This window comes from Temnothorax americanus, unplaced genomic scaffold (assembly GCF_048541705.1).
Source record: "Temnothorax americanus isolate GAGA-0224 unplaced genomic scaffold, ASM4854170v1 Scaffold2, whole genome shotgun sequence".
In the NCBI taxonomy this organism is placed as follows: Eukaryota; Metazoa; Arthropoda; class Insecta; order Hymenoptera; family Formicidae; genus Temnothorax; species Temnothorax americanus.
Window position 1 is genome coordinate 9,056,868 of NW_027509338.1, and position 25,764 is coordinate 9,082,631.

At 44.9% G+C, this 25,764-nt stretch overlaps 2 protein-coding genes and 1 long non-coding RNA gene across 18 annotated transcripts in view; 1 reads left to right on the plus strand and 2 right to left on the minus strand.

Moving 5' to 3' along the window:
• Positions 1-5,697, minus strand: part of Unc-115a (actin binding LIM protein Uncoordinated 115a) — a 28,302-nt gene extending 22,605 nt beyond the window's left edge. For 7 of the 13 annotated variants that reach the window (XM_077405479.1, XM_077405478.1, XM_077405471.1 and 4 more), the window contains exon 1: positions 99-917. In XM_077405479.1, the coding sequence (XP_077261605.1) occupies positions 99-204 (106 nt within the window). In that variant the 5' untranslated portion in view covers positions 205-917. Of the gene's footprint in view, positions 1-98; positions 919-5,486 lie in introns of those variants that run through there. The other 6 variants (XR_013256849.1, XM_077405476.1, XM_077405475.1 and 3 more) reach the window with 3 other exon arrangements.
• Positions 5,698-7,006: 1,309 nt separating this feature from the next.
• Positions 7,007-8,252, plus strand: LOC143897135 (uncharacterized). Of its 3 annotated transcripts, none has more exons than XR_013256855.1 (3): positions 7,007-7,485; positions 7,665-8,039; positions 8,116-8,252. It is a non-coding gene; the product is annotated as an uncharacterized LOC143897135 (long non-coding RNA). The 3 variants fall into 3 exon arrangements; XR_013256857.1 differs by having other exon boundaries at positions 7,010-7,485; positions 7,768-8,039; XR_013256856.1 differs by having other exon boundaries at positions 7,012-7,485; positions 7,795-8,039.
• Position 8,253: 1 nt separating this feature from the next.
• Positions 8,254-25,764, minus strand: part of Msx (homeobox protein Msx) — a 42,466-nt gene continuing 24,955 nt past the window's right edge. The window contains exon 4 of one of the 2 annotated variants that reach the window (XR_013256853.1): positions 8,254-8,272. The gene's annotated coding sequence lies outside the window, so the exon portion shown is untranslated. Of the gene's footprint in view, positions 8,273-15,550; positions 15,668-25,764 lie in introns of those variants that run through there. The other variant, XR_013256852.1, reaches the window with a different exon arrangement.

Genomic DNA, 25,764 nt, shown 5'->3' on the forward strand with positions numbered 1-25,764 from the left:
AAGTAAAAGAACGCGGCCCCCGTTGGCGATAACCGCAGAATAGAAGCGACGGATATGACTCGTCGATCTTTACTCGCGGCCAAACATCCGGTCCTTACCTTTTTTCAACGGTTTTTGCTTGTGCTGGTCGACACCGTCTTTCATGATCCCCGCCCTGCTTTCACTTGCTATCAAGCTCTCGCTCGCGCTCGTCTTCGACTTCATCGCGCCTCTGCCGTCTGCGTTGCGTAATCTTTCTTTCAGGGACACGAGCCGCGCCGGCACACGCAACGCACCTCCTCACCTTCACGCTTATTTTCCGCGCGCGATGTCGAGAGATACCGATAAGATAGCGCCGAGCCGCTTACAATTAGACGATCGGTGCGCGATTCGTTGCCTTTCGGTCGAGGTTCGACTCGAAGCAGCCGCGAGCCGATTTGTTGCGATTTGCGTCCCTGCCTGGTCCAGTGGTTCGATCTATCGTGAGATCGCTCAAACGGAACCCGTCAGTGAGTGAACCGTCGACTAAAACACCTGCGTCTCGACGTTCACGTTTTTCGTTTCGGCAGAATATTTTGTTCACGACACCCCGTATATATCGTTACAAGCCAAGCGTCGAGTAATGTAGCATCCTCGATAGATTACCGAGATATGAATTTCGCCGAAGGCGATTACGTTGTTTGCCGAGAGTGGAGTGCGTCGATAATAGCGCGGCTAATTTTTCCGGAATGTGCAAAAATCTTCGGTCGTATTTACATGCGGAATTCGTGGAATCGCAGGTAAATACGTAGGAATTTTTACACGACTGTTCGCCGAGAGCGGGCCCGAATTTTTCAAAGCGTTTGCTCCGAAATGGTGCGAGAAATTTTGACGCGATAAGCTCGCGATACACGCACGTGCCGAGTGCCGATACGGTCGCCGCGACTGTCGATCGTCGACTGCCGAGTGCCGACCGGCCACCGCGTCGGTGTGAAGAGATTCGTGCCTCGTCGAGTTCCGATTGTCAACCGGTACAGTCAACGCAGATAATGTTCACTTTCACGGTCGACTCCGCCCTGGAGAGCCTAATCCCGCGAAGCGACTTTGCACCTCTTCGCTCTGCGCTTTGCATCTTGCCGCCAACTGTTTCTTTTTCTCCGTCTCCTTGCCTCCGGTAATCTGTGCTTAACATTTGCGGACAATAACGTTCGCAGTCGCCTCAAAGAGACTTATAGAAAAATATCTTTGTTAATCGGTAGGCTGAATTTTTCGTTTTGCTCACAGGCAAACGCAGACATTTTACCGGATGTTTGGAAGTAAGGTTTTAAGGCACTGAAGAATGAGTGAAGTTTCTTAAAAATTAATTACCCTAAAATTTAATTTTGTTTCTCGTAAAATCTGAAGTATACGTTAAAAGTGTAATTACTTTTTGCAAAAAACAAAAGTTTAGATAACATTAACGGCATTCAGATGATCTTTGAAGCTATATTTGAGAGTAATTTATAAATGGAATCATTGCATAAGGCTTTAATCCAGTTAGCTGGGAAAGTGTCTAGCGCGCCTGTCATAATTTTATCACTATATACACTCGCGGTGCCCTAATTCCATCAGCTTAAACTAGTTTCGCACGTAACAGGATCATATATGATTAATATTGAAATATAAGAAATATACAATTAACTCTTCTGATTGCCTGGTTTTTTTATTGCCAAAATAAATATCTCAAAAATTAAATAAATCCCCCCCCCAAAAAAAAAAATTCTCGAAGCGAAACAAGCAGGTAATTTTCTCGCACACAAGCGAGCTTTTCGATACAAGAATAAAATTACGATACGGCGTCGCCGAGACTCTTAAAACCGGAATGAACAAGATAGCTGCTATTTATAATTTTCTCGCTAATCAAGAAGCATTATATTGCAAGAATTGTTGAACAACTTCGGAGTCGCATCTCGCGAGTCAAAGGACGGCACGAGTCGATGCACGGTGTGCATATATGCACTAGTAAGCGCCCTGGAATATTGATCCAGGATGCGTACAAGAACCGAGTGCCCTTTCAACTGGATTATTTAATTTCTTCCGCGAAACTGTGCAGGAATCAGACAATTCCAGAATTATGACAATTATCATTTTTACACTGCCAAATATATTTTTAGAGAAAGGAAAAGAGGATTTTGTGCAAAAACGACACTTTGATTTAAAAGATGTCGCGTTTAATAATCTTCAAAAGGGACAATTATTAATTAAAATTAATTGCATATAATTATAATATTTTTAGAAGAGTTCCGATTATACGATTCTCCAAAAGTAGAACCGTAATTTACGAGAAATGTGTGGTACGAGAATTAGATGGGTTTCGCCCGCTTTCTTTCCGCGTCGAAATCAGACGTTTCCGTCGACAACAATTAGGGTCTTCACCGAGGGGGAATTCCCCCTCAAGAGCGTGCAGTTTGGGGGACATGTATCGATCAGCGGCGTTTGCAGTTTTGTGCGAAACCCATCCGGCATTAACGGGGGGTTCGGGAGACCCTCGTGTCCCCCGAGCTCTCATTAACGTGTCAATGGAAAAACCGAGAAGAGGATCAATATCGCGCGTCGATATCGTTGCTCCGGGTTCACGCGCGCCTCGTCGTTAACTGAATCTATTATTATGTAAACGCCTCCTCGTGCGTGAAATGGCCGCCTCACGTGTAAAGTCTTCGCGTAAAGGTGTACATTGCAAGATCGACGGCCACGTAACGTCGCGGATCGGGGTTACGATCGTGTGTACTGTCGTAATATGATCAGCGAACGAGCTCGTAATGAAGACACGAATAATGGCTAAACGCGCATCACAGTATATCACGCAGCCGACTATTTGATACGAAAGATTTTTAGTACCTAATCACTGATTATCGAAAAATAAATTTTGACCAACGTGACTTCGAGGTTGTCACTGCATTCTCCTAATGTTTGCATACATTTGTATACATTAGCAAGATTATTATTATATTATATTATTATATTATACTATTACTCTTTTAAACTATCCGGCGTTGCTTGCATGGGGATTATATCACAAAAGAGACAAAATTAGGGGAAGGGAGTGGAGTGTCCAAGTTTCATGACAGCATTGTCTACATTTTCAGGGGTCTAAAGAATAACTATGCAATTTTGCTCCAGATCAGTCAAAGGAGTTAATATAAGGAACACATACACACATTCTATTATATATATATTTTTTAATTTTATTATTAATTATAATTTTATTATTCTGTAAAACTTGACGTGAATTATATAGATCACACGCGGAGAGGGCTTAGACAATTCGATCATTCCGTGAATTCCGTAATACAAATACGTCTTGTGCGCAGTAAAGAAAGACAACGGAACGAGACGTTCGCGTTGTCTGCGGTGGCACGCGTGGTGCATCGGTCGCGTGGGTGGGCGGGAGATGCACAATTGCAGCGAGCGAATTACGTGCCCGTTGGCGTCTCGTCGGGGTCGCCGGCTCCTCCGTAGACAACCGGTCCTGCCGTAATTGCGATCGCGAACAATTCGCGCGATTGCGCGAGCGTGGGCACGGACGGACGCGACTCCGTTTCATCCGCGTAGCAAATCGCGCGGAGGAATCGCGGTCTGTCGCGGTATTAGAAGAGCTCTGTCGCGGATACAATTGAAAAACCGAAAGGTTTGATGGAAAAAAAAACAAAGAAAGTTCGGTATTTTTCAAACCCCCTTACAGTCCTCCCTTTTAGAGAAATGAGAACATCACTTTTGTACGGCGCAGCTCGATAACGATTCATTCGAAATCGAGTGAGAAATAATCGAGAATTTCGAGATGCTGAGCGATGCATGTGTACATTTCTCTGCGAAAACGTCAACACTGCCATTAGCGACGCCTATTCACGAGCAATCGGCACGTGCCGGCATTCACGAATTGAACGAATGAGAACAGAAAGGGGACGTGTGACATTTTGGCCGAAATTGAGTCAACAATGGATTCTTGCTTTACACGGATAGGCAAGGTGTTTAAAAAAAATTTTTTTTACATAAAAACTTACTTTAAGACGCCCCATTCATATTGCTTATAAAACAGTATTTTGTTTTTCTCAACTACATTTACATGACTCATTCTAACCAATTCAATTGTTGGAGGCGCGTTGCAATCAGTTGTCATTTCTATGCAATTTGCAGCATGCTTATTGTAGCCAGCTCATTTATAGCATAAAGCTGGACGATCGGATCGAAACGATGAAAAACACTTGGAAGTCGAAGAGGGTCCAAGTGGTGTTTTGCGTCATGCAGCTCATAATTCATTTTCGACACTCCAATTAACTGATAATCTCGATTCTCGATATTTTGATTATTATAGCTTGGTTAGATATGACGTATTTTTGACGTTCCGGTTAATGCGTGGCTACCTTGATATTTTGGTTAATACAACTTGCTCGAATATGGTATATTAAATAAAGTCTTGTTCACATTTAATTAACGATAATGAACATAAAACGTTTAATTACCCGACATCCATAACTGCGCCGTGTTCTTCTAATCACGCATCTGTGTTTGTTTCGGTATACACCTGATCCGGTAAACGTTTTTGCTAATAAAGATAGTCTGGATTACGTTTCTGATCGAGACGTAATTTTATGATTTTAAAACGAAATATGTGATTCTAGAAATAAAGACGGGAGAAAATCGAGAAAGGAAACTGAGTAAGTTAATGGTGTAGGACCAGTGTTTTCACGGAAACCTGATCGTCGAGAATGCGACGCGAATGAACCAGAAACAGAGGAGTAAGTAAGAAAAGGATCGTTTTCCTCGCGCGTAAGTTCGGAAGAGGAGAGGGGGGGGGGAAGAGGGGTGATGCGCTAGAACGGAGAAAAAGGGAAGCGATCGGGATCGAACGAAATATACTTTGGACGAGAGCGTCGCGCCTAAAATTGCGATATGTTGAAACGAGAAAAGGATCATGAAGGCAGAGAGAAAGAGCGAACCCACGCACGGGAAGAGCAGGGAGGGGAAGAAAGGGACGACGCAAGAGGCAAGGGGAACATGCTTACGCATGGCGCGTACGTACGCGCGAGGCAGGGGAGGGGGGGGGCTCGCCCTAGAAAACGTCAAACCGACGGATTCACCTATTTATAGACCACCGAGTGAGTTCGACGTACGAGCCTTTCGGAAAACATTCGCCCGTGGCTCGGGATCGCCGAGGCCGAGAAGGGACCGAGCGCGAGCGTGGAAATCGGACGGAAACCGCGCGGCGCAGGGGCGTATTCCGCTTCCCATGTACGCGCGCTCGTCAGCGCCGACCCGACGGCCGAGCAAGCGAGCGAGCGAACAAACGATCGGACGCCGCATTCCTTCCCTCTTTCTTCTCTCTTCCTCGCCCGTGGCGCTTTTCGTTGGCGGGTCGCCGGAGTCCGCCGACGCGAGAGAAAAGAACGGACGACGAAGAAAAAGAAGGAGAGAGCGAGGGAGACCGAGCGGGCGCCCAGCCGGCGTTCGGCCGATCTCCGTTCGGCGGAGAGAAAAATGTTCCTACTCACCCATTTTCGGGAGCGGCGCGTGCTGCGAGCTGCGGAACGTCGGCGGTGTCCTCGTCGCGCGCGGATCACGCGTTCATAGCACGGGACGCGGGACGGCGGGGCGGGCGCGCGCGACACGCGTTTCACTTAGGAAATCGCGGAAAAAGGCGAGCGACGCGCGCGTTCCTGCCACGGTACACAGGACGGCCGACATTGCGGCGCCGAGCGCCGTGCGGCGTGCGCCGTGCCGTGCCGAGCGCGGCGCGCAGCTCGAGCGTGCGCGCGGCGCGCCGGCCGCGCCGGCCGCGCCGCGGGCGCGAGATTCGAACAATCCGCGCGAGCGTTCTATCTACATCCGCGGGTTTTCTTCCCTCGGAATATTTAAATTCTTGAGGTAGGAAGTACAATCTTTATAGGTTATTCGTTACAAAAACTGTTTCTCGCGTTACGAGAAAATTTTCCGTTGTTCTCAAGTAAAAAAGATTCTTGCGACAAAATGAGACGCAAAATCAAATTCGTATTTAGGAAAGAATCGAATTTAATTCGGTTGAGAATTTAGCGTGGAAAGATATCGTAGCATTGAATAGAAACTCGCGTTTTATGTGAAACGCGAACATATATTTGTTCGTTTTATGTAATTAAACGAATCTCTGTGTAATAAATGCGTATGATATTCTACGCAATAATTTCAAAGATATTTATAATTTTTATAATAAAATATCCATGGATTCGTAGGACATGTACGGTATGTCCATCTAGCTCAGCATCTTCAAATAAATTGCTGTGTATGATATATTTATCGTCATGCGATAAACGTTATACCTACCAGTATCGATAATTCAGTTTTCTTCTAAACAATTAATCATATATATTCATTAGCGTTATCAACAAAATGTCGATAAAATAGGAAAAACGCATTCTACTTGAAAAAATTTTTTAAAATAAAATTATTATGTGCACAAGTTAGGTATATGTTTTAATTAATAAATACCGTTTGCTAATAAAACAATTAGTGCCATTCTATAGAGCATTAGTCTTCTTTACGAATCTTGAAAATATATCAACTTAATTAAAACAGATTTAAAAAACTAAAGATATTTCTCAAATGAATCAAAAGAGACTACAGAAATAACTAAATAAACTGCAACCAAATAACAAGAAAATTGTAGAAAGAAATTTCAAATATACGAGACAATGGGTAGCGCGAGTATCTTAATTAACAGTATGTGCATTTTGAGACATCGGCATCAATTGTGGATTTCTCCGAAAAAATAGAAAGGAACAAAACGCAATGATAGTTATTAATGCTAATTATCCAAAACGTTTCCTAATCTACACATCTAATCGCTGCCGGATAGATTCTCGCTTTCATTAATTAGAACTTAGCCGTGGAGTCATACATCCTCCACGATTTACCAGGATGACGGGATATAGGTGGCGACAGGAGTACTATTCTCTTGATTGCTTGATTCTACTACATCCCTTCCCTCCCGTTGCACATCCCCCCCCTCTGCCAGGTGCGCATCGGCAACTGCAGCGGCCCGAGAGAGCGCGCGTTAATTGGTGGGACCAATTAATTCCGACAAGTTCGCTCGATGCGATTAGCGCGTATATGTGACGGTGGCGGCGACCGACGTGGTGGTAGTTGATGGTGGTGGCGGTGGTGGCGGCGGTGGTGGTGGTGCGGTGCGTGCGCGCGGTTATTACGTAGCTCGAAGCTCGAAGCTGCGCTCCCCCGCGCCCGACGCCACCGCCGCCGAGATCTGCCCCCGGAAACCGAGGAACCTGTTCCGCCGCGCGACACTCCGCTTTCTCACATTCTCGCTGCTTTCGCACGAAAGATATCGCATCGGCGCGACGCGCCGGTTGCGGACACAAATTACCGGAGCTACCGAAGCTACCGGAGGGCTACGTGACCCCGAAGCGGGCGATCTTTCGCGCTCCCGCGAGTCGGACTTCGACCGCGAGCGCGAGCGCGACTTGACGACGTGGACAAACTACCGCGCTTAACGACCTATAGGTATGTTGAAGCGATACGATTTTTTCTGCCCCCAACTTGTCTATGTAATCTAATGTAGCTTTTGATTGAACATAATTTCTTCCTTACACTTTTAAAATTACGGCGTATCTGTAGCTATCGTTTTCAGGAATAAAGCTAACTGTTAATCCGTATTATATATATTAATAACAAATTTATAGATTCCATTTCGTCTATCTCGTTATCGCGGGAATCAAGCAAAACAATAGTGTTTTGCACTAATAAATGAAGAATCTAATAACTATTTTTGACACATATTACCAGATACAAATATATATATTGTCTGTAAAGAATAATAATTATTGAAGAGTATATAACTATTCGTGGAACGATAGTCAAGGCGTCGCGAACCTGCGTAATAAAACTCGCTTGAAACGATTTAATCGGGATCCGGCGTCAGCCGGAGGTCGATACAAGTTCGCTCGGAACTTGGACTTCGCATTCGAAATTAGGCTCCGCGGCGTGCGTGTACCGCGCGTCCGGATGGTCCGCCTATGAGTCTAGAAGGTCAGGAGCTCGGGGCCGCGGCGGCGAAGGTAAGCCGGCGGTTGATTTATCGGCCAATTAGTCCACCGTATCGGGTGCGCTTCTCTGGTGCGTCTCATCTTACAGACGATATCCCGACGAAGACCGGCGCACGGGTTAAAACGCCGGCGGTGGAGGGTATCAGGGGCGTAGCTACGCGCCTCGCTGAAGACACGAAGACACGAAGTGGCTGCGTGAAATGATAAAGAACCGCCGATGAAGCGAAGGAAGCACAACGTAGCATCTGCAAAAAAAATGAAGAAACGAAATAATGAAGTAATAAAGGAATGAAGTAATGAAGAAATCAAGGAATGAAGTAATAAAGGAATGAAGTAATGAAAAAATGAAGAATTGAAGAAATAAAGCATAATAAAGAAAAACAAAAAATACGTTCTTTGCGCTTGTCTATTTGTTAATGTAAAGTCAGCTAAAAGATTTATGATACAGGATACGATCGGCCGAATGGTTTTACGTCAACTTTTCAGATTAAGGAGTCTTCAATTATCGAAATACATTTCTTTTCTTGTTCGTAAAGAAATAGCTTTTGTTTTTTTGGACGAAAATATCTAGACGGCGCGATGTTCTTTTTTCTTTTTTCCACAATTGTGGATTACCTGTAACCGTGAAACGTTTGGCATGGAATTTTATCGAGTTCCATGGTATCGATACGCAAAGGGTTGAGAGGCCAAATTTATCGTTGCAATCCTTACAAACGTGGGAACGACGACATTTATTTGACATGTACGGCGACGGGTCGTCTTTTTTTCGCAATCCTCGCTCCGCGACGGCTTCATTAGGCCGGACTCGCTTCGATTTGCGGCTCGCGGTTAATGGAGCGCGGGCATCCGCGTCAGGCTGTTCCTCGTATCTTAAGGTATCTCTACATGGCGTTCGTCGGCTCGCACCGTTTAACGCTTCAGTGTCTTACCCGGGCTAAAATAGACGGTGCCTCTCTGCTCGAGAGCGTTCGCAGAAAAATGCTCGTCGCTCGAGGAAACAAGATTAAAACGCATCCTCAGTGTCAGCCAAAAGTGGCCGCCGATACGGCAAGATTTTCGATGCAAAAATTACCGAGACGAGTAAATTTACATACCGTGTTTTTTCATGAGAAATTGCTTTTTCGAACGCGTCATATGAAATTGAATGTTGATTCAAGAAATAAATTGCCGTATAAAAGATCAGACAACAATTTGTATTATTTCAAATCAGGATATCTATATAAAGATTGTTTCTAACTTTGACTTAATCAGTAGCCAAAATCAATTAGAAAATATGAATGACAAATTGATTGAAAACAAAGTTAGAACTGTCCATAGTACGAACATTCATTTGACAGTCGAGCTGACAGAATTTTTTCCATCACAACGTTCACCTAAACACTCGTGGATCTTTTTGGAAACATTATATTCGAAGAATGAAAAATTAACATTGTGAGTCGCCAAAACGTCACGAGGGCCACGACCGCTGATCGCAAATTCTCATGTTGCCATCGCGATGATACGCGCGTTAGTTAATGCTCGAAACACGACACGACGGTTTTCGTATGCTAGCAACTTTGATTCCGCTTTTTCGCGACGGCGTAGCCCGAAAAGGGGTCCGTACGTGATGACTTGCCGCTGGCACCATTAGATCTGCCGACTCGAATTTCAGTTATGCCGCCGCGAACCCGACGATATAACGACAGCGGGCCCGCCGTTCCGTTCATGAGAGGTCCCAAACTTTACGCCCAAAAGCGTGCGGATGAAGCGACAAATTAAATGTAATTAACGCGGTACACGAACTGCGTGTGTTATATATGTACCAGTAATGCTCTCCAGTCAACACGAGATTGAAGTAATCGAATTGATCTTTGTCCGTCAGAATGGCTGAAAAATTAGAAATATATATCAAACTTAAGCTATTAAGATAATATACGCATACAAATATAATACTTTAATATTATAATTTTTAATTATATATTGTTATGCAAACATTTTCCAGATGAGTGTCACACTCTCTTTGTGTAGAGAGCATCTAAAACTGAAATGTTTTTCCGTCTTCAAGCTTAACTTATTGTTACTGAAAAAAGTCACTAATTATAAGTGAATTATCGAAATAATATACTGATCGTTCTTTTTCAAAATGCTAAACAACATTATTCGTCGAACTTTGAACCCATCAATTTCGTATTCTAATACGCGTGGCAACGGGAGACAAGTGTTGCGATTCACGGCCACGTAACTTCGCGCGGCAGAAGCCGAGGCGCTTTCTAAATTATTTTCCCGCGCGGGGGGCGCGGTACTCGCGCGCGGATTCAAGCGCGGCGAGAGGTTTACGATTTTACTTTATTGCCTCGGCGATGCATTGTCAAAATGTATTACGGTCGCGCCTGTATAGAGCGCGGTTTAATATCCTGTCTGCATTTAATCGTACCGGTATTAGAGCAGCGACTACGGGTGGTCCTATTAACCGCCACGTACCGCCGCGCCGCCGGTGCGCGCCGCCGGTGGGTTTACTTCACCTTTCGCGGATATATCCGGCCCGTATTTGCGTTATTAGCTCGCCGTTACGTCACTCACGCTTTTTCCTCGCCTTCCCCGCCCCTTCCGAAAATGTTGATTAACGCGCCATCCGCGCACAATGGCCGGCCGGTAATTAGATGTCGATGCGAACGCGTCGAGCCGTGCCTGGGCTAATTGGACTCTTGGATCCGCGTATCCCGGGATCTTCTTGTCCCCGCAAATTTCGGGGGTCGGCCACATTAATGCCGATTAACGCTGTGACTGGTCGACCGAGGACAAAACAGATACGCCGCCGCGGGATTAATTGAAAAATACAAAGACGAGTTTACAACGTTCTCATTTAGATTTTGAAGATATTCTGAAATGAAGAATTACCTTCAAAACAAAATTAAGTTATTATTATTATTATTATAAAATTGTAAATCAAAATTATAATATATATTACAATATTACAATAAAAAGTTAGATCGCAAAGATACAAATCTTTAGGCTGCACACTTAATATGTATAAGTTCACTCGAAATATTTTTATGTGTTTTAAATCCGTGATACGCGATACGCATTGGATTTCATTTAACGAGCAAAATCGTAGCTAACTTTGTCGTTTACAACTTGCCATTTCATCTTTATCTCTCGCCAATGCGCGAGCAACGTCTCCTCTAGCTGCATTCCTACGGCTAAAAGTGCGAAAGCTTTCTCTTCACTCGATACCCTCTCGCTCGATACTTGAGGAAAAGATTCCATCGCGGACTTTGGGTATTTCCGAGCGGTTTTACACGGGCACTGGCCCGTCTCTCTTGACTTAACTATAATTTGCACGCCGTAAATACGTACATACCGCTCCGGTGGTAGCGCACGGGACACGCGGACGATGATAACTTAAACGTCGCAGATGTGCAACCGGGTACACTATGTCTTGGTCATAAAACGCCGCCGGCAGTTAAATCCGTATTTCTAGAGCGGGCTAACTCCTCTTTGTACCAGCTTGCGTCTGCGGCCTATTTACCCCTTCGTCGATGCACACGTTGCGCCTCTGATCGGCCGAAAGAGTTTCAGATAACTCGAAAGCTACCGCGAAAATTTCTATTAAATTAACGCGATAGAAAAATCTGGTACAATATATATTTCATTTGCCTTTTGATTCAATTGAATTGTCGACGCGTATTCATCAACGACAATAGAACGATATCGCGATGAACTCGCGTGAAAGTGAAATATTCTTAGATCTGACGTTGCACTTTCGTCGCTAGGAGGGATTCGACGAGCGGGGGTATCGCTTGGGTTCGTTGCATCGTTTAATTTAATTTGGTGTTATCTTACAAAGCGTAGATAGAGTCCCCGCGTGGAGGGTGCGGATGCAGAAAGCTCCTTTAACCGGCCGTGATCGTGCGCCGGGGACATTTTCCCGCGCCATTATTGTATCCGATAAGTCGGGAGATAATCGCGCAGCCAGAGCGTCGTGACGTCCCCCCCGACGCGAGCTCGACGTTCGATTCTTCTCCGGCCGCGTGAGCGACAAGATCGGGATTATTATCGCGATTTGATCGATGGCCGAAGGGGTGTTCGTTAAAATCCCCCTCGCTTTCGGCGCTGTTCCGCGCATAGGCGCGTTATTCCTGTACCTGCAGTTCGCGAGTAAACGGCGGAACTATAGATTTTTCTCTGATTTATGCTCATCGATCCACATACGAGAGGCATTAATTTAAAATTGTGAGATTAAAAATCTACGCGATCGAAAGATAAAACGCAAAGTTGAAAGTTCCAGAAATATTATACATAATATATCGCTGCTTCTTTGATCATACGCTAATCCATGCATGGATACAAAAAAAATTGTGTATTATAATCAAATAGTTAAATAAGTATTTTTTTTTTAACAACAAATGATAAAATTCGCATCAATTAACCGACGAATCGCCAGGGTAAAAATTTTTTTGACAAGCAGAAACGCCGGGTGTCGAACGTGTCTCGCCGGTATCGGCCATCACAATTCGACGTCCACCTTCGGTGCCTGATGTTCTCGACCGAGGAGGCACTCATTCGCCAGAACTAAACCCGGTACCGGACTCCGCCAGGACTACTGCATATGTATTATACGCGATTGTGTTCCAAGAAACTTCTGTCCGACATACGAGAGCGAGAACTCTGTTTGTCCTCCTTGCCGTGTCCCGATCTTGCCGTCTTTCTTCCGCCGTCACCTCCCCGGTCGCGCGTCCTCCCTCTTCCTCCTCAAGGAACTCCACCGGAGTCACTTTGCACCTGGCTCCTGTTTCTCGAGTAGTTGGCAGCTACTCGCAACGCTTCGAGCGAACTCGAGACGATACTGTCTCCCCCTTTCCCTCCTTTCCGTCGGCTCTATCTTGTCCAGACCTCCCTCTTTTTATTCGCTCGACGTCTCTTCAAGGGAGGAAAAGAATAGTCGAAGCGCCGCGAATCGATAGTCCGACGATCGCGTGGCGGCTCTTCGATCCGCGAAACCAGAAAAATCGACGTTCGCGACGTTCACGAGTGACTTCTGATTCTCTCTTTATTCGCCATTTTTTGGATAACAAATCGGGAACCAAACTATATCCCACATTGTACAAAATAGAATAAGTTATTGAAAAATAATTTCTTCCAAAATTAAAAGTAGAGGATTATTCATTGAGATTTTAATTTTTTGGTTTCTTATATACCGTCATCTTTATTTCTTTCAAATAAATGCAAAATAAATGAATTAATTAGGTCACTTCGTACTATACAAACATAAAAGATTCAGTTATCATAAGATATATGTATATAGATATAGCAAATGTGCCACGTGTATTCCTTGAGAATTCGCGCAGCAATGTCGAACTTTTTGGTCGGTAATCGAAAAACCGAAGTCACCGAATTTAAATGAATGAATAAAAAAGTGGAAAAAGAATCTCGATTACGTAAATTGTTACAACACTTCCGATTTCGGCGATTGCGTTTCAAGAGCCCCTGATATCCTTCTCATCCTTCCCACGATTAGATTACACAGGCTAAATGTCAATGCCTGCCCCGAACGGGCCCAAGTATTGGCCTTCGGCCCGCGGTTAAGTGATTGTATTCCAATTATTTTCATTATGCCCCGATTCTAATTGATTCAATAATCGCCGTGACAATCGCCGGAAATACGCTCGATCGTTCGCGTCCATCACGGTTGCCGTAAAGAGGCCATCGCCGTGAGTCGAATCAGTATAACCAGTCGATTAATCTAGGATTAAAATCTCTTGCTGATTTCTTGAGGTCGTCGTTAACGATTCCATGTACTTGAACTCGACAGGATGTCGGCTCCCGATATATAACTACGTCGATTACGTCGCGTCGATTACGTGCTGGCATAAGAAAAGATACAGGCACGTTATTGTATCGGAGAGCATACGTTACTAGGAATAAAATACTTCTCGATAACTTAATTATTTAGAATTTAGAATAATCGCCCAAATAAAAATTGTTTAAATTTTGATACAAATTTAGATATTCAACTCTATTGTTACAACTGCGTTATTATTATATAGGGCAATTTGCTGAAATCTTTAATATTCTGAAGCTTTCTCATAGTAAAAATTGAAACAGTTTTTTTTTTTTTTAAGAAACAACAAGTAACGGTTGTATTTTTTATTTACGTTTTTCTCCAGGTTCTTCAAAAAGAATCCGGAAAATGTAGCTATTAGCTAGATGTGACAAAGCGAAAGATTCGATAACAGATTTTCTGCGCAGCATCCTCCAAAGTAGAATCGATCCTCTTGAAATCGAACGCAAAGCGACGACGTTTACGACGAAATGTTGAATGAACTGTTCCGCGCCCCATGAAATCCCGGACAAAGCGGCACCGACATCTTTATTCTGGAATGATTTTCCGAAACCTTTCATGTGCGCGCGCATTGCATCCGTCTCCCGTTCACAATGAAAGTCCTCGAGCTGCCTCACTGTCGCGGCTCACATTAATGAACTCTTTGCCGAAAGTGACTTCGAGAAAATTCATTCAACCCTTGAAATCGTAATGCGTATATTTGCGCATGACGCAGCGGATATACACGATTTGATAGACGATTTCTTTCACGGAAGAGAAGTTCGCGAGCCCGAGAAGAAACCGAACAAACTGCAATTCTTTGAAATTGTGAATCAGACAGTGTAAAGTGGATTTTTGGATCAATGATCTTGAAATGTATCTAACGCTATTTGGCAACAATCGGATTTATATATTTACTGTAATTTGTCAAGAGGAAAGCCGAAGAATCGCTAGGTATATATATCAGACTCGACACGAAAGAACTTTGAACGCATTATAAATATTCTGACAATAGCAATTTTGAAATAGCATGGCATGACATTGCGTTAAGTATAGGTACGCTCTTCAGAATCTTTTACTCTTAAAAGATGTGTTTCTAAAATATTATTATGTCTGATACATTATATGAAGTACAGATTTTGATATAAGTAACGGAATGCTGACTTTCCAGCTTCAAGTATACAATTGGAGAAAGATTATTTCATTTGATCAGGATAAAAAAATAGTATTGAAACAAAACACTGAGAAAAATATTAAACAGCTTTTTTCTAATCAGCCTTTCTTTGAAGTATCTCAGGCGATGAGAGATTGGGACGCGTTTGTCACTTCGTTAGGGGGTAGGTGTAAGGTGTGCGGATTTCGAATTCTTGACAAAACTTGAATAAGTTACAGTTGAGTGAGCAGGTCGCGCGCGCGCGCGCTTGGCCGTCTATAAACTTCCGACATAATGCACCCCGAACGAGATTATTTCGCAATTTATCACCGGGGCCGCTGAATGCGCGGGGTGGTCTATTAGGTATCGGAGGGGGTGGCTAGCAAGATGGCGGCTGGTGCCGGCGAACAATTGTACCCCAGGTCCGATGACAAATGAAGCGGCAGCCGTCTGCGCCTATGACTTACGGCGGTTTCTTTTGTCGAGCCTTCGGCGATACCTCCACCTCATACCACGAATCCTCCACCTCAGGTGTTTCACCCGACGGAAAAGTCTCTGCATGAGCAACCCCTCCCGACTTCTCGCCTCTGTCCTCCTCCTCCTCCTCCCTGCTCACCGAGCCCCTGCGAGCTATGCCATTGCTCGCTGGACCGAATTTGTGATCGCTATCGTGGCATCCGACCGCGGCTGTAAAAAGCAGAGAATTTATGGAGGTTGTCCCAGGTTTATCGAATTATTCTCCAGTTACCAATTCTATGGCGAATTTGGGATCGATCTCCCAGGGACGGAAATGTGATTTGTTGTAATAACAAGAAAATACGAAATAGATGGAGCAATAATCCGTTTAAAAAGATCTCTCCGTTACGTTTCTTCCGACGATATTTTGCAATTTTCTACATAATTTTTTCAGTCAGTAAGGTGTATTAATAACAAAATGACTCAATACGATTCTGATATCTCGCTATTATAGATACCGTAAGTATTTTTTTTTCCATCAATCAAAGTACAGTACATTATTATGCTATGAATGTCGCTCGCTTATATCCCAAACTTTCCGTTACGTTAAAAAAAAAAACCACATTACATAACACGTACGAGATTTCATTTGCACACTGATATTATGCATAATAAGTACGACTTTCATTAGCATCGTCAAACAGTCGTTAATTTCATGAATCATGCGTGAGGTTTGGATAACACGTTACCCACGGCAAAGTTATTTCAATCCTAACACGCGCTGAACTGATACTGACATCATTGCGATATATTGGAGAATCATTCGATTTACGCGTCTTATCGAGCGACGAATAAAAAAGCGTGTCGATCTGCAGAAAATAAGCAAAAAATTGTTTCACGAAGTTATCGCACTCGCTCATCTATCGTGCTATTGTCGAAGTGTCTCTCGAAATCGTTTGGGGTAAAAATATGAGTAACAGCCCTGGTAATGGTCTCGTAAAGAGGGCTTTACAGGATCGTAACTTTCAAGCGGCGCGGTTCGTGCAGCGAAGTCGTAAAAAGCCTATTATCTAAGGAGCTCGTTTGGCTGGCGTCCGGTTCGATAAATCTAATATAATTATTTCGTCCGCGCGTCGTGCTCGCGCTTATTATCTGATTAGGCTAATTCTTTCTCCGCCGCTGCACGCAGTCACGTTGTCCTGGAATTTTTCTCTCCTATCATGATCGCGGTAAAAAAGAAATTGACAATGTAGATTGCCATTAACATTCACCTTCATATATAAAATACATATATATACACACACAAGTTTTCTATTTTAGGACCTATTTAAGATATGCAAGATTAATACATGGAGATAAAAATAAAAATTTTTATTTGAGATGAAATATTGTAAAATAACCATTTCTGGCTACATGACTTGGGAGCAAATGTTAAGTTATCATTTTTTTTTAAATATAATAAGCACCAAAATTCTTTTGCGACTTTCTTCCAAAAGATATTTCTCTGGCAGTCAACGAGATCGATCTCGCCGTATGTCCCGCGTTTATTAATCCCAACGCGCGAAAAAAATCTATTAGCATTGGACGAAAAAACGCAATCCCGATGCAATCTCCGTTATGGGGCGGAAAAAAGAGAGAGAGAGAGAGGAGAGAGAAAAAAAAGAAGAGAATGAAACCGAGGACGAAGGGTAGGCAGGACACGTCCGCGTGAGCGTTCGCCGGACGCGTCACGGCGATATCCGCCTCCGCGAACGAGCGAGCGAGCGAGTGAGTGAGGGAATAAACGAAACGCGAGAGCGTTTCGCGGCGGAGGAGAGGCGTAGCGCCGGTAGCGCACAGGCAAGAGAGGAGGGCGAAGGGGGAGGATGGCCTCGCGCACAGATCCCGCACGAAAATAGCACAATAGCTCATCTCCCGCCCGTTGATACGGAGCACAGTCGCGGTGCTCTGACTTATCGAGTCAGGCATATTTAATTTCCGCTCTCCCGGCGACGACGCCAGACGCCACACGCCCGCGCGCGGGCGTACAACACGTAGGTATACACCGATGCGCATCCAGCCGCCCTTGTGTAGCGCGAGCCGCAACTCGCGCGGCGCGCCCTTATCTACCCTTTTCCAATAAGACTTCCTACTGCGGAATTACCCCTTTGCCGACGCGGCACAATATTCGGCTTTCTATGGCGCATTATGCGCCGTCTTTTCCATTCGGTCACTTTATCACACCGACGACCGACGACCGACGACGTTACCCCCCCCTCTCCTTTCTCCCTTCTCGCGCGCCCCGTCGCGCTTTGTGACGGTCGCGCCGTCGCCAATAAAACCGTCGACGAAGTTGGCCGCCCGATTTCCGGAAGAACCGACGGACTCTTTCTCGCTCGCGCGCGAATAATGAACACTTTTTTCCTCCTTTTTTTCCAATCGCTATTTGTTCTCTCTCTTTCTCTTCATCGGCGCATGCGTCTCCACCCTCGCGTTTTTGCCGCAAAAGCTACGTCGAGTTTTTCCGAGCGCCCGATTGTTCCCGGCTGAATAAGACCGATCGAAAAATATGATCCGAGTGTGTACCTCATTTCCGCCAGTCGTCGCGAATTTTTCTCATTAGCTCGCGATCATTTACATGTCGCGTTCCGCGACATGTGTGTACATACCGGGTTTTTTTTGTACTTTTCTAATTTTTTATTTTTCAGCGCGCCGCCGCTGTAAAAATACACGCGGCGAGTCGTTCGTGCGTGTGATCGGCCACGTGTAGCCGGGGCTCTTTGTCCAATAAACGATATCACTTTGTTCCGCTTCGCCGTGAAATCGATTCTCATTTTCAAAAGCCTCGTAAGCGAAACGTGCCCGTCGCTTCTAACACTTCACAATCGATTCCAACGCAGCCAACGCTTTTCTCGACGTCGCGTAACGACGAAGCGTCTGGCTGATGTTTCCGTGAAGTTTATGAATTTTATTATTCTGTCATTTTATACGCGTCGACAGAGAATCCGATACGAACGCTGTTCTCCTACGAGTCCCGCGGACTTTATTATTTTATCGGTTTACATTTTAATGCAGAATTGTTCGCGAATTGTTTAAATACCGATTAGAAGAGTGTCACTTGTGAAAAAACCTTGTCCTTTTAAAATAATGTATAATCGCAACCGTGCCATATTTCAAGACTATTTGAAGACTCTCGATTCACGATTCGACTCATCTTAATTCACCCCATAGCTGTCGTCGATCGGCGTCGCCCGGGTGAACGGTGCAAAGGATAACTCTTGGATAACTATAAAGAATATCGCCAACTCGATGGCAATTCATATCTCATGTGCCGCGAAGATCGGTACAATGGAGCGGCGGCGCGATTCTTCCATCGAAAAGTGCGATATCCGCGGACGAGTCCGCGTGCCACCCTCTTTCTCGCGCTGCCTCGGATCCTTCCACCGATACGTCATACTTAATCACCGGTCATAAGTCCCCGGGGGGTGTTCAGACCGGCACCCCGCGCCCTCTCGTGCTACCAGATTTCCCCTGGTAAACCACGGTAAACCATACATAATAGGCAAACAGAGAGAGCGTATGGGATCCATCGCCCTGGCGCTTGACTCTCTTCGGTACGTGATGCAGTAGGCCGCGCCATTTACGAGAGGGGTGCATAAATCGTCGGGAAAGATTCGTCCGTGGGGTAGCTCGAGCGCCGTCGCGAAAGAAACCCCCGGAATCGGACAGTAGTTTTGCCCGCGGCCGCGTCCCTTAAGGATCTTGTCCGCGGATCTTCGGCTGATGGACGAGATTCAATTTAGGTGCGCGCGACATTAAACGCTTATTTATATATCACCGGGTAGTTTTCGCGTTCGCCACGATGAGCGCGGGTAAATTATCCCCGGGCCGAAATACCGGCACCCCGAGGAGGGTGCGATCGTGATTGGTCATCCTGTGGGGAAACGTTTAACCCTACCCTCGCGCGGGGTAATGTCTTGTCCGATAGTAAGTTTCTCGAAGCGGGAGATTGGCTAAACGATGAGCAACATCGTTTAGCGTTAACGTTTTGGAGAAACAGATAAGCTTTGTCGACCTTCTCCGATCTTTGAAGGAAAACATTAATTTTCATCACAATGTGCTCTTTTCGCGACTAGGGACTAGGGACTTGCGCAATTCGGAAATGTTGTAAATCGTCTTTTCAATTGCACTTTCAGAAAACTGAAATCGTCGATCGCGAACGAAACCGACCATCGAAAATATTTTCGTGCTCGCGCTGTTTATATCGCGTCGCGCAAACGTAACAAATTTGTTACGAGCACGATCTCCATCTATTTTTCATTTCCGCGCAGAATTCGCGTACTTAAGCGTGCTCGCGCGTAGGAGGTAACGCGCATTGAAAAGCCAATACCGATCGCGACGACGCACCGACGTGACGTAGCCGCGGCGGTTGTTTCCTCGGCGAAGTCTCGCGTTCTCGTTCCATTGTGCGACGATTTCTGAAACAGATCCTTTTTCCTTTGTCTCCGCCCCATCGTCGGTATGAGAGATCCTTTCTCACCGTAGAACAAGTTAGTAATTAATTTTTGCGAATTACTCGGCAGTCGACGTGCTGCCACCGGTATACGTGCAACTGGAGCAGTATCTCTCCTTGTCTCTCACCACGAGTGATGGCTTTAACGTTAATTTATGTTCAAGTAATTAGCAACAATTGCGCGGAAAAAGATTAAACTCCATTGGCTTCGTCGGTCACCAATTAAAGCTAATTTTCACCGAATCGCAGTGGTCGATTCAATTACAAAATTTGGCATTTTTGGCAAAACTAAACATCCCCGAATAGCAATCGCGACGATCGATTTAGCAAATAAGAACAGCGAATGTTAATAATTTATAGAAGGCAATAAAGCACTACAATTATGATGTAATCAATTATTAATGATTGTAATTGAGGAGAATAATCGACAGCAAAGAAATAATAAATATTATTTATAATAAATCGTTTCTCGTTTCAAAACCATCAAACAAAATTTGTATTTGTGCAACAACAAGATAATCTGTATCAAGTGTTTCTTTAAATTATTATAAATGGTCGCCTGCAGTCTCTGTCCTATAATTTCATTAAAATAATTATCGGCTGAAACAATTTTTATTCGTCTATTTACATATGCATCTCGTTATTGTTCTTTGTTACTTTTAATCTAAAAATGAAGAGATACAATTTTATTATCCCCTAACAAGCACACGTCAAAATTTCTGCTTTCACTTATCTGTACCCTAATGTTAGCATCGTTATTGTTCCGTAGTATCACGTGTATCTCGTTTCAGTAAATTTATTTAGCAACACAGCGTAGAGGAAGGATGTGTAATAGCGAAACTAGTTGAACCCAGTTTTTCCCGAAACCCTGATTCACTTCATGGGCTCGTTCGCAGCCATCGCGCCGCCAATGCGCGGTGGCTCGACATCCCCTTGCCCCGTTTCAGCACAACTCAATTTCTCGTTTCATTCTCCAGGCACGGTCCTATCTCGTTCGCCCGCCTGAGTTCCCCCGACGGCCGCGTATAATACGCCACCTACCCAGTTATAATAATGGCACGGAGGGGTTGGCATCGCCGCTGCCGCCGCTACCGCCGCCGCCGCCGCCGCACCGCCGTCGCTGCCGGCTCGCGAGTGCCAGAGCACTGGTATTGGTTGATATTTCCAACAGTTATGTAATTTCCTGGGTATTGTTGGGGGCTCCCGAGAGCTGCTACTACCTACCGCTCCTATCGTCCGCGAGCGCGGCGACGAGGGGCGAGAGGAGAGGATGGCGGAGACCATCCAGCACTACCGCGTGGTACGTGTTGCAATACGTACTCTCCTCGCCGCGCGTTTTGCTCTCTTTCCACGAGAATTCTTCGGCCCCGAATCACGGGTTATCGTTTCGGAGGGATGAATCGAGGTGGACTACGAAGATACAACATTATATGCTTGTATCTCCTAAACGCTAAGGTCGAGTGGGCTCGCTCGGGCTGCTAAATAAATTGAAGAACATAACGATTAATCCCGATTTTAACGATAATAAAGTCGTGTTATCGTAAAGTCATAAAAAACCAATAACTATTAACTTTATGGTTTAATTCTCTTTATCGTATTACACAATCGATTGCGATGAATTAATATCGCGTTTTTCTTTTCAAGAAGTTTATTAAATTTCGATCTTTGAAATAAAATATCACTCGCAATGAAAAAAAGTGTGCGTATTGAACAAAAAAAATTTTTTTAGAACGCGATCGTATTTGTCAATGTTCAATTATTTCTCTTCATAATCGCTCGGAATAACATCACGCTACATTGCGTTACAAGTGATATAATAAGGAGTAAATAAAAATGACGGTATATAGACGCACGTTTTAGGGGGTGAAATGTGCTAGATACGAAAATGCAAAAAAGTATCCGCGAGAGACGGCGAAATCGCGCGATAGTGTATCTCGTGCTTTGCCATCTCTATACGGCAGCCAGGGCGGAATCTGACGACTTCTTGGCGGTAGCGCCTATATACGATAAGGCCGTTATCGAGAGAAGCGTCGTGACGCTCCTACTCGGTAATTTCCTGCGTTTTATGGGCTGCTTAAGGAGCATTCGCGCAACCCACCGCGCTATATCGAATTTGTGAGAATTAGGGCGGCAACCGCGATCTCTTTCTCTCTCTCTCTCTCTCTCTCTCTCTCTCTCTGCTTTCCCCTTGACGTAATAATACGCGAAGGAACGACACACACAAGTATCGATCGTATGTTTAACCCATCATGCCAATATGCAGAACATTGGTGAACGGTCCATCAACTCGATCTCTGTAGCAGCATCCACTTATGCGTAGTCTCGTGCAATTACCTAGAATGTTCAATTGGAACTTCCGAGTTTCCATATTTCTTTTTCAAATTATATTTTTTTTTTATACGTGCGTGTGATGAAGAATTGTTTTCGATAAAATATAAAGAGCGTAGTTAGCAGACGCGTCGTCAAGTTTGAACAAACGTTTATTTTTTTCCTACCTGCCGCGTCTCGTATTAAAACGCGACGAACGTCGGCCTTCTCGTTCTACCGGCTGCCGCCGCATTAATTCGCCGCGGTAATTAAACCGCCGGCGTTATTGCCGCGGCGGTCCGATGAGACGTGCTCGGACTGCGACACAATCCGCGGACTTTTCCGCGCGGATTGGCGCGGACGGGCTTCGGCTTTGGCGCTCGCGCGCGTGTCGACGCCAGGCAGCCGCGTCGGAAAAGGCCTGCGTTACGGAAACCCCCCGGTGGAGGTACGTGTGGCCACAGCCGTGTCTAAGGCACCACCACCAACGTCGCCACTTATCGGCGAAAGCGGCGGACTTCTGTGAATGCGGCAATGGCGCGGCGACGCGTAGTTTAATTAACAATGAGCACGTCGCCGCGACGTCAGGCTGAATCGCGGACAATGAGAAGTTGTCAGCGGCGCGAGGCTAATGCGTGGGTTGGGCGGGATGGCGGCGTAGTCGTTGAACGTAGTTACACGTCGCCGATATAATGGCCGGGAAATGTTTTGTGCATCCAGCTTGCCGGTTTTCGGAAATTAGAAAGCAGGCCCCCGCGCGATATTTACGGCAGCGCGCGATTAACAGCAGTTAAGTCCGAGAAGACACTTGTCAGATTATCCTTTCAAATTAACGTGAAAAAAAGATTTGATAATTTAAGATTCTGTAGTTTGAGATTGATAAACATAGAACGCATGGGTTAAATATTTGTAATATTATATCATGAAGTGTTTACAATTGGATGCTCATTCCTTTGTCATTTTGCTATCGGTTCAATATTATTGAACAAGCGATTAAGCGAATTTTCAGTTAAATAGAAGAATTAATAGTTTAAAGCAAAATTTATGTTATATAATAAAATCTATAGCTTCTAAAATATGAATTAATATTAGAGAAAATACTGCAATAGATATTTACACCTTCGAACATTGTTTAATAATATTCAAGACCAGTATTTTAAACTAATTATAACAACTTATAAGCAATAATAAAAAAAAACATAAAATATTGATTTAATAAAGCGACAAGTGAAGTAAAATAACGCGTAATACAGAATTTTAGTATAAATGCCGTCCCACATTTTCAGTTAAATATTATTCCATTGAGAAAAAACATCGTTTACGCTTTCGAGATAGCGTTTATCATTGTCCGAATAATTTTGATGCTCGAGGAAGGTCGATTCGGCTCCTTCGTTTCGCTGCAAGAAGTCTCGCTCGCCATGCGGCTCTTTGCACGCCGGTGACACCGACGTCTCGAATCCGACTCGTTGGTTAATATTGACTGGCAGCGGTTACGCCTGCGCCAAAGTGGCTGTTTGCCCTGAACAACCCTCCCATTTTAACTCACACCCGCCGCAACCTCCGCGCGCCAATGTGTAGTCGTTGGCTAAGCCCACACGGACTCCGGCTTTGCGAGCAGCTAATGTAATAATTGTGCGGCACGTATCGCACTTAATGAAAAACGAGAAAAAGATATTGCAACGCGCGGCTTCAGACGCGAACGCATCCTATAACCGACCTGACGCCGCACAAACGCGAGTATCGTATCCATTCCCTGCTTCCACCAAATTAAATTTCGTTCAACTCCTGCGGAATACTTTCGTATTTTCGAGACTCGTTTGTTATTTAACGTCGGAATTACGAAGATATTTTCTTTTATTAACTGTGAATGTTGCGCTTTGTTATTTTTTACTTCCGTCTCAAATACATTTTTATTTAAGACAATTTAAGTCGTACGAAATATTTTCTTATTTGGAAATTTTAATTTGCTTCGGCTTATTATCCGGGATTTTCGTTCGAGTTGCAAAGAATGTTTGAAAATGCATGAGATTCAATTAAAATCAGCGCACCTGAATTTTCGATTAATCGAACTGTAATATTTGTCGATTTCAGCGAGCCATGAATGATAATGTCTTCGACGTCGCAATTATCCGACAATGTGCCAGTATGTCGACGAGGCATTTCGTCTAAACAATTCGGTTATCTCGGTGAGCTTGCAAGCTCGGCCAAGTCGTACCGGATTTCGAGAAAGTTCCGACGTTCAGCATTACGAGTTAACGCTGATAGCTGTTCTGCAAACGGAGACGTGCATCGTCGAAGTGGCACGTTCGCCTCTATTAACAATTACCAAGAGTCGGTTGGGCCAAATATTTGGCCGGCGTAGTTAATCGTAAGTTAACTTGTTTTCTCTGCGTATATCGCAGTGAGAATTACGGTTGGGGAAAAAGGAGAGGCAAACGTTAGCTGAACTCCGGGTCGGTTCAGTTTGTCGAAAGGTAAAAACTCGCGTATTTTCACCTCTACTTAACGTCGCGCTAAGCACACATTTTCTGAGTCCGTTCTAACGTGAAAATAGCTCCGAACAAATATGAGCACACACACACATTGACTCATTCTCTGTTACGCGACTTATGGATTCTTACACCGTTAGCGTTATTTAAAGAGAAAGTGAAGTAGCTATTGTGTCGGGCCGTAAAATTATGCGATTGTATGCCCAGAGGGTGGGCACGGACATAGACGGCGACAAAAAGTCAACGGATCCTCGCCGAAATTTCTTCTTAATCGTCGCATCGATTCGCCACCCGTGGTCCACTACGAGGTGGCACGAGGTCCACGGGTCGCCCTCTTCCCCGGCCCGGAGTATTCGCATTCAACTGTCGTCCTTTCGTAATAATTGCTACCGATTCCCGACCGCCATGCTGCATTTCCAGGTTTTTACCTTGGCGAGGCCCCCCCTCTCTTCTCCAGCCGCCGCTCGTCCCCCCCCTCCTTTCCGACCCTTCCATTCTCCATACCCTTCTCGCTCTCCCCCTTCTCTCGGCCATCTCTCTTTCTCTCTTTCTCTCCTCTCTTTGTCTCTCTTTTTCCCTTCTGTCTCACCCTACCCTCTCATCTACCCTCTATCTTTCTCTGCCCTTTTTCAGACGCGACAACGTTTCACTCGTGAATCGCCCGTCCTCGTCTGCCTTCTCTCGTCGACGTGCACGCAGACACTCTCTCGCGAGCGAGTATTTACGAGTACACCGTGAATGTTCCTCTCGCTTGCCTTTATTGCGGTCCTTCTCCAGTCCAGGGGATCTCCTCGTCCCGCGCGGTCTCCGGATTTCTTCCAGACACAACGGTCGTCTCACCGACATGCGTCTTCTTTGTCTCTCCCTCCTGGACATAGACGGGGTGAGAAAGAGAGACAAAAAAGGAGGAAGGGAGAGAAAGAGAGTTGCGCGTTCACGTGTCTACGGACACACGTCCGAAATCGCCGAGGTGGAAGAGTCTGCCTTCCTCGTCCCACTCGCGAGCACGGGTAACATGGCCGCTCCAGTGGCGCAATTAG